The following is an 8,474-nucleotide window of genomic DNA, read 5'->3' as shown; positions in this document are numbered from 1 at the left end:
CAGATTTGGAAGTGTGGCTGGTGACATTGGGATGCTTGGATAAACCCAAGGGATGGAGCAGCTCTACAGCACCTACTTCTCCTCCAGTGACCACCTAATGAGCTCCAGGTCTGCCCTGGACTCCCTCATGGGAATGGTTTTCCCTCCTGTACAGCAGAATCCATTAAAGAAAGCTAATGTGAACGGTAAGTCTTTATTATACAACTTCTCTCTAACAGAATCCATTTATCTTCTCCTTATGTATGAGTTTAATTTACAGATAATGCTTTGATATGGCGGCAGTAGATCTGTATTCTACTCACATTTAATATCTACACATCGGGCTCATTATGTAGAATGATTTAGATTCACATTAAGCTAATAATGATACAGGTGTGGGATCTGTTATCTGGAATTCCATGTTCCATAATTCTCTATAATTCGTAATTCCCTTCCCCATAGTTTGTTTACTTTTGTGACTGTTCTGTTTCTTGCTGATGGGAATCTGATGGGAACTAAGTTTACACAACTCTTTGCTATTGGCTCCAGCTGCTTTCCATTTGATTATCTGTACTGAATAGAAAATGTATAATGCCCCGTGAGAGATTCAACAAAGCAATTACTACTGTCACAACACTTAATACTATTATATTCCATTAGCAGACATGAAGGCTGGGGATCCCGGAGCCAATCAGACAGAACAGCACAAGGAAGCCGCCAATCAGCAGAAAGTTTCCCCCACACTGATGTCCAATCGCAGGAAGAGAACTGTCTACAGTCCCTCAGATCTGGCCCTACTGGAGCAGAACTTCCAAACTAATATGTACCCAGACATCCACCAGCGGGAGGAACTGGCCAGACAAATGGGCTTGCCCGAGTCTCGCATTCAGGTAGGTACTTGTGATTTATGTGACTAGTCCAGTTGAAACCACAAACTGTAGATGTCCATAAAGGTTAATACACCATGTTTGTTATAGATTGTTTGCCAGTCAAAACCACAAACTGTAGATGCCTGTTTTTTGCACCTTGCACTCTGTCCTCCACTATTTGAATGACCATCACTAGGCTGAGAGAGCTCAGTGATACATTAGTTAATTCGATGGCTTCCAAAACATGGTGTATTGTACATATAGAAGATATGTATGGTTCACAAATGCCTAATAGAAGGACCAAGTCTACAGAGTTCCTGAAGAGATGTTATAGATTGTTTGCTCTTTATTGCCATGCACTTGGCTTATTCTCTGCTCCTTTAAATTTTTAGGTTTGGTTCCAGAACAGGAGGTCAAAAGCCAGACGTCAGGGATCCAGATCTACCAAGCCGGCTGCTGTGGAAGATTACTATAACAGAACCCCAATGTGCAGCTCAGCACCCATAGCCAATGGCACAATCCCTGTAGTGCAGCAGCGTATGGCCACACTACACAATGGCTTCCATCCAAACGTCACCATGCAAGGAACCAGTCAAATCAAGAAGTTTTCATCAGCACCAGCTCCCCATCTTTCAGGGAATGTGTCTCTGCAGCACCACATGGGCTTTCCACAGCAACAAGTTAAACCCAATATGGATTTACAGCAGAATTACTTCCAACTGCCCCAGGACCTCCTGTCTTGCACTAAATCCTCATGTCCAGTCCCCAACCAGAGGCTGCCAGTATATCCAACAGCATCTACTATCTATTGTCATAGTGATCTGCCTGGCGAGAGGTTTAGCCAAGAATCCATGCATTCTAACTCCATGTTGGACTTCAGCAATTTCCCACCTAACAAGACCATAACCCCCGATATGAACACCATCATCCCACAGATGCCAGGGGCTACAGGATGGAGCAACCAAAAGGATATTAATGCCTACTCTACACAGGGGGCACTGCCCAGAGCAGGGTGTAGCCCTTATGGTTGGGGTTCTCCTGTCTCAGGAGTCAGTGATGCATCTACAGAGTCAGTCTCAGACTGGGAAGAGAACCTTCTGAAATCTCTATTCTGAATACTCAGTTGCTAGAGCCTTCAGCTTCATCTACATCATACACAGGAGGACAAGGACTTGGGCAATGTGGAGCCTCCATCACACATAAAGGCACTTAGACACTTGGCTCTTTATATTTTGTATTGTATTGGGGGACACCTCATGAGGAATCTTTAAAAATACATTGATATTAAATGCAATATTAAACAATTTTCATTGCACTAATAAATTTTTAAAATTTACAACAAAAGGTTTATTTTTTGATTTCTACAACACCAACATTATTGAGTTTAGGTTTGTGTATAACAGATGGGGTACAGCTATTAAGAACATACAGATAAATAGAAACACCCTGCTATAGTTCCAGGGGTACCCAGGGCACAAATAAGCCCTCAGCCCAAATCTCACTTTAAATGGCCTTAAAGGAGAACTAAAGCTTTACTAAAGAAGTAGGATAGAAATGTTGTTCATTATCTTTTAGGCTTCTGTACCAGCCCAAGGCAACCACAGCCCTTTAGCAGTAAAGATCTGTGTCTCCAAAGATGCCCCAGTAGCTCCCCATCTTCTTTTCTGCTGATCCACTACACATGCTCTGTGCTGCTGTCACTTACTGAGCTTAGGGACCCACTCACAATATACAGTACACATAGAATAGAAATGTCACAATATAAGGCTGATTAGTAATTAATACAGATAATTACTACATGGCAGCACAGAAACCAGTGCAATTAGCATCAGAATTTAATAATCAGCAAACCTGTAGCATCAGCTTATATTACAGACACACTTCATTTTCTGCTGGATAATTAGTGACGAGCCCTAAGTTTAGCTTCTCAACAGCTGCTCAGAGCCCACTGAGCATTTGAGTGTCACAAACACTTTCCAAGATGGTGACCCCCTGTAAGAGCCGGGCCAACCCAGCCAGGCGCCCTAGGCAACCTGGTTGGCCACGGCGCCGGCTGAGTGCGTTCTGTGGTGTGCATGCGCGTTACGGCGTTATAGCGCGCATACGCGAAACTGCGCTATGGCGCGCATGCGCAAAACTACGTGCGCGCATGCGCAAAAGCGCAATTAAGAAAAAATATCCATGGCAGTCGGGGAGAGACAGGGCCGGACAATGGTGTGGGCGACAGAGCAGGTACATGCCTGGCGCCCCCCCAGCTTTGCGCCCTAGGCACGTGCCTACTCTGCCTACCCCTAGTTCCGGCCCTGCCCCCTGTGACAAGTTTGAAGTCCTGGATCATTGCTGCTATTGACAAGCTGAAACTTTAGCCTCGTGCAATTAGTATATAAAATATGCCATTTTTAGCCACATTCATTTTTAGGATTTGACCTGGTGTATATAGAACTAGGCATTCTCCCCAAATCTTACCTTAGTTGACCCTCAGCCTAATTCTCCTGCTACATCTTTAGGACCCAGAGTGGTTATTACAGTTTGGGAGCCACTGCCCTAGGGGAATCAGTAAGGCACTCTCCCTACATGAAATAGTAGTGCAAACGCAAAGATCGCCTTTAAGGTCAACTGGCCGTAAAGAATCGTGCCAAAATGTGCAAATTGCAGCCATCTTTGCTAAAAGCAGTTGCACTTTGTAAATGACATCATCATTTCAAAATTTGAAAAACTTTAATTCCACAATAGAAATACAACCTCCACTCACTGCACTGCGACACCCAGTTGGCTTAGTGGTGGGCAGCCATGCCGTGCGTAAGGTTCTATCCCTTCCAAAATGTTAGCCCGCCCCCTATTCCTTTTCTCTAACTGATGAGTTGAGCCGCCATGTTGGAAGCCACCGCAGATGGTGGTGACATGGCCAGACATAGTGTAGTGTCAACCACCCAACTGAGTGACTCTGAAGTTCTCCTTTAAGAATTTCTATAAACATATATAGTACATATAGGCACTGAAGTGTGTCCATTGTTTTTCTAAATAGCTTCTGCATTATCTGCTATGCAAATGGACCCAACAGGACACTGCATGGCTGTCATGTGACCTTCAAATAATGCATAGAATTAGATGTGCCTTTTCATTTTAGGTGTCACTTGCCCTTTAAGGCTAATAATAGCAGGGTGGGGCATCTGTACCTACTGAGGCTGGATCAGCCATGGTATTATTGTCCTCATTTGCATACACACAAGCACATTTGCATAGTCCTTCTGACTTTGGCCAATAACCCCAAATACAGAGATCTGTTTGTGTCTGAAACATTGTCTTTATTGCCTCACTGATAGATATATATGTTACAGGCAGATACATTTTATATACAAAGATGTAACCATAACAGGAATAAAAAAATAAATAGATTCTAAATAAAAAGGTTAAAATAAATAGACATATTAATCCCACTAACCCTTTGTATAACTATAACTAAAAACAGTCTTCAAACTGCGGATGTTACAGAGCAATGCATGGGGCACACAGCTGAAGGGTTAAATTCTAGAAGAAGAACTAGGAATATCAACTACATCTTAATGCATCTATCACCAAAAAGAGTTCATAATAAAGGAAATCAAACCCAATAATGAAAATATCCAGAAGAAATATCGCAACATCTGTGTCCTTTGTTTGTTATACATTTTCACTCCATAGTCCATAGTTTATGACTGAGCATTGCAAACTCAGGTGTACGATAACTGCCCCTATGCCTTAAAGGTTGAGGAGCACAGAAGCAACATTTTCTTCCCAGTCTGAACTTGGCTCTGGGGAGGTGTCACTGACACCAGAATCTGAAATAGGAGAGATTTGTCCATAGGTTCCGCCCTGTGTTGTTGACATGTGACACGGCTCTTGGTTGGCAAACAAGCTCACCTGGCTTGAAGTGGTAGATACAGGTATCTGAGGGCTGGTAGTATACACCTCTGGTTTGATGTTCTTGTTGGTTTGGAAGCTGTTCATGAGCATTGGCTGAACTGGCATCTGCTGGGAGGGTCTTCTGCTGAGGTCCAACACCGTCTCCATCATATTTGTATAAACTCTGTTGGTTGTCTGTTGGTTCCACAGAGGGTTTTGAGATTTCACATTCTGATTGTAGACATTGGATGATGCCTGGGGCAGGTGGTAGGCACCAGGTGTTGGCTGGGACATGAGGAACCTCTGCCTTGAGACATTACAAGATGAATCTGGGTAGGGAAGGAATCCCTGGTTTTGGTGAAACATATTCATTTGGGATTCTTTCAGAGGCTGGACCTGTGCCCGGGATGTAGTCATCTGATGTGAGGAACTATTAGGGGCAGGTGCTGAAGGAAACATTGCCCTGTTAGCCCCAGAGGTGCCGGAATAATGATGGCCTGCAAGAATGGGCTTGGTGGCTTTTGCACCTTGACGTCTGACCTTTGCTCTTCTGTTCTGGAACCAGACCTGCAGAAAAATAAAATACAAAACGTTAATTACAGATTGTGACGACCTATACATTAAACACATATATTAACCAAAAGCTTTAGACCTAAACCTACATGAAATAGGTTATCTCTCATTTTGGAGAAGTACTGGAAAGAGAGTGGGCCTAAAGCATTACATATGATCCAAAAGTTGGGGTTGGAGGAAGGTATATTTAATCAGTGCTAGAGGGTACTGGTGCTCCCCAACATTCTTTCACGACTTGCATAGGCCCAGCATAGAGAGCACCAATACCCTGCAGCACTGCTTAAATTATATACTATCCTCCAACTTTATATAGAGGTAAGACACATCTGAGATGCTGGGGGACCTCTAATATTGAAGTACATCCAGAAAAAAAAACAGTTTCCCCCCCCAAAAAAATCCCAATAGTCAACTTTTCTATATTGATTAGTTAGGGGGCTCTGAAAATATGCTAATAGTAACCAGAACCGTGCTATTACCTGAATGCGGGACTCTGGGATATAGATGTGCCTCGCTAGCTCCTCTCGGTGGTGGATGTCTGGGTACATGTTGGTTTGGAAGAACTGCTCGAGGATATCCAGTTGTGCCTGGGTGAAGAAGGTCCTTTTCCTGCGCTGAGATGCTGGGACCAAAGAGGCATCAGCCGTTGGGCTTCTTGGGTCAGCCTCTTTGGGATTAATTGCGTCTTTGGGTCTGACATTTTGGACTGGGCTCTGCTCACCGGCTCCAGGGATCTTGGTGACTTCTATAAATAAATCATAATAAAGTTATTTAATTTTGGTTTTCTTTATGAACTCTATGAACTTTATGAACCACAATACATTATTGTAAATGCTCTATTAAGTAACTATATGTACTGTATAAATACAAAAATTCTGTGCACCTAGCAAGCTTTACACTCATAATGTACGGTCTAATGGAAACAAGGAAAGCTCTGGGCACCTAGTAAGATGTTCTCTTATACTGTACTTTCTAAGGAAAATAAGGAATGTTCTGGGCACCTAGTAAAATATACATCAAAACTGTACCAACTTAGGGTAACAATATTTCATCTCCTATATGTATAAGTATGGATATACAGATATACAAATTAGAAGTCTAGGGGGTCCATTTACTTAGCTCGAGTGAAGGAATAGAGAAAAAAAAACTTTGAATTTCGAATGTTTTTTTGGCTACTTCGACCATCGAATGCGCTAAGTCGACCTTCAACTATGACTTCGAAATCGTTCGACTATTCGACCATTCGATAGTCGAAGTACTGTCTCTTTAAGAAAAAACTTCGACAACCCTAGTTTGCCACCTAAAAGCTACCGAAGTCGATGTTAGCCTATGGGGAAGGTCCCCATAGGCTTAGCTATCTTTTTTTGGTCAATCAAAAATCGTTCGATCGATGGATTAAAATCCTTCGAATCGAACAAATAGTGCTAAATCCTTCGACTTCGATATTCGAAGTCGAAGGATTTAACTTCGACAGTCGAATATCGACCTTAAGTAAATGTGCCCCAAAATGACAAATAAGAATATTCTGAGCAGTGTCTCTTACCTCTCCTATTGGGATGCTGCTGGAAGTCCTTCTGTGCTGCAGGCGCCAGATTCATGGCAAATGGCTGAATCACTGGCTCACTGAACCCCAAAGGGCTGGGGCAGGGGGAAAAGCAAGAAGGGTAGAGGTCCTCCAGTTGTTGGCTGAATCCATCCATCCTAAGGACGAAATGCTGTCTGGACTCCAAAGTTTGCAGCTCCCAAAGTGACCAGTGCTGCTCAGTTGGCTGAATGACTGATTGAGACCAGAGTTTGTCCCTTCTTATAGGAGCCAGAGCTGAGCCGGGCAATGAAGTGTGAACTTGTCTGGGATGTGCAGGCTCAGACCTGGCCTACAAGACTAAAGGGTGTTAGGTAGACATTTTGTGTTTTCTCATGAGGCTGACAAGCCATGACTTCCTGCAGAGAGGGGCAGACACCTCCATGGAATACACATTTTAGGACAGAAGATAAGGTGTCTGCAGTGAAGGCACACTCCATAGATCTTGGCTCCTCTCATAGAAATGCACACTTCACACTTTCTTCTACACAACCTATTCCTTCCTTTGTCATGACTGTGGCTTTGTGGCAACTTCATGTGGTCAATAGAGAGGTTTGAGACAAGACAGGATATTTCATATGTCAATTCGGTCTCCTTTATGTTTTACTTTAACCTTATTTTAATTTTTTACACATGAGCATTAAAGACTGTGCTCAGTGGTGTTAATTGTATTACTTGTCTCTAAAAACTTGTCTGCTGTTTCAAAAAAATAATGTATCTATTTCTTTAAAATATGAAGATATTAGCAGTATAACTCAGCCTGCAGCCTTGTGCCTTTATATGGTCACAGAACCCTTCAATGACTTCTAATATCCTTATCATTTGCAGTAGGGGGTACATTATCCCTTATAATACATGAGTGATACTCAGAGTTCCCTGTATAACTCAGCCTGCAGCCTTGTGCCTTTATATGGTCACAGAACAACCCCTCAGTGACTTCTAATATCCTTATCATTTACAGTAGGGGGTACATTATCCCTTATAATACATGAGTGATACTCAGAGTTCCCTGTATAACTCAGCCTGCAGCCTTGTGCCTTTATATGGTCATAGAACCCCTCAGTGACTTCTAATATCCTTATCATTTATAGTAGGGGGTACATTATCCCTAATAATACATGAGTGATACTCAGGGGCAAATTCACTAAGATTCGTAGTTGCGCCAGGCGCAACTTTGCCGCACTTCGCCACACTTCGCCAGGCGTAGTTTCGCCAGCGCTCCGCAAATTCACTAAAATCCGAAGTTGCGCACAGGGGTGGCGTAAGATTGCGAAGTTGCGCTAGCGTTGATTCGCTAAGTGAAGCGAAGTTACGCTAGCGATGGTTAATTTGCATGCAGCGCCAAATTCAAATTTCAATGGAGGAATACGTATCAGCACTACAAATGCCTATAAAACCTTCAAAACATCAAATAAAATTTTTATTTTGCCCTACACATGTGCCCACTGTCTAGGTAAGTTGCCATGAGTTAGGAAATGTAGGGGGGAAGGAGGGGAGCCCCAAAAAATTTTTCGATCTTTTTCAGCCTATCACCCATAATGTAGAAAACACGCCAGCGTGTTTTGGGACTTTGAAAAAATTTTGACTTTTTT

At 42.9% G+C, this 8,474-nt stretch overlaps 2 protein-coding genes across 3 annotated transcripts in view; one reads left to right on the top strand and one right to left on the bottom strand.

The window, feature by feature from the left end:
• bix1.1.S (Brachyury-inducible homeobox 1, gene 1 S homeolog) overlaps nucleotides 1–2,182 on the top strand; it is a 2,256-nt gene extending 74 nt beyond the window's left edge. Inside the window, exons 1-3 of one of the 2 annotated variants that reach the window (XM_018264938.2) lie at nucleotides 1–185; nucleotides 640–869; nucleotides 1,241–2,182. The exon at nucleotides 1–185 is cut by the window's left edge and continues 74 nt beyond it. In XM_018264938.2, coding sequence (XP_018120427.1) covers nucleotides 53–185; nucleotides 640–869; nucleotides 1,241–1,963 — 1,086 coding nt within the window. In that variant the 5' untranslated portion in view covers nucleotides 1–52 and the 3' untranslated portion in view covers nucleotides 1,964–2,182. The remainder of the gene's footprint in view (nucleotides 186–639; nucleotides 870–1,240) is intronic. The other variant, XM_018264939.2, reaches the window with a different exon arrangement.
• A 1,953-nt stretch (nucleotides 2,183–4,135) lies between these two features.
• On the bottom strand, nucleotides 4,136–7,068 carry mix1.S (Mix paired homeobox S homeolog). Its single transcript, NM_001087825.1, has 3 exons — nucleotides 6,844–7,068; nucleotides 5,780–6,045; nucleotides 4,136–5,297 (listed from the first exon to the last, which is right to left on the bottom strand). The coding sequence occupies exons 1-3, from the start codon at nucleotides 6,998–7,000 to the stop codon at nucleotides 4,587–4,589; spliced, it is 1,134 nt and encodes a 377-aa protein (NP_001081294.1). The 5' UTR covers nucleotides 7,001–7,068; the 3' UTR covers nucleotides 4,136–4,586.
• Nucleotides 7,069–8,474: the final 1,406 nt, after the last annotated feature.

The sequence above is a fragment of the Xenopus laevis genome, chromosome 5S, assembly GCF_017654675.1.
Source record: "Xenopus laevis strain J_2021 chromosome 5S, Xenopus_laevis_v10.1, whole genome shotgun sequence".
Classification (NCBI taxonomy): Eukaryota; Metazoa; Chordata; class Amphibia; order Anura; family Pipidae; genus Xenopus; species Xenopus laevis.
This window is presented reverse-complemented; position numbering and strand designations above follow the sequence as displayed.

Excerpts from the sequence above, each read along its gene's own strand:
- mix1.S (NM_001087825.1), bottom strand. The coding sequence starts at position 7,000 with ATGGATGGATTCAGCCAACAACTGGAGGACCTCTACCCTTCTTGCTTT. Across the intron at positions 6,046-6,843 it reads GCAGCATCCCAATAGGAGAG|AAGTCACCAAGATCCCTGGA; the intron begins GTAAGAGACACT and ends ATTTATTTATAG. Across the intron at positions 5,298-5,779 it reads TCCCAGAGTCCCGCATTCAG|GTCTGGTTCCAGAACAGAAG; the intron begins GTAATAGCACGG and ends ATTTTTCTGCAG.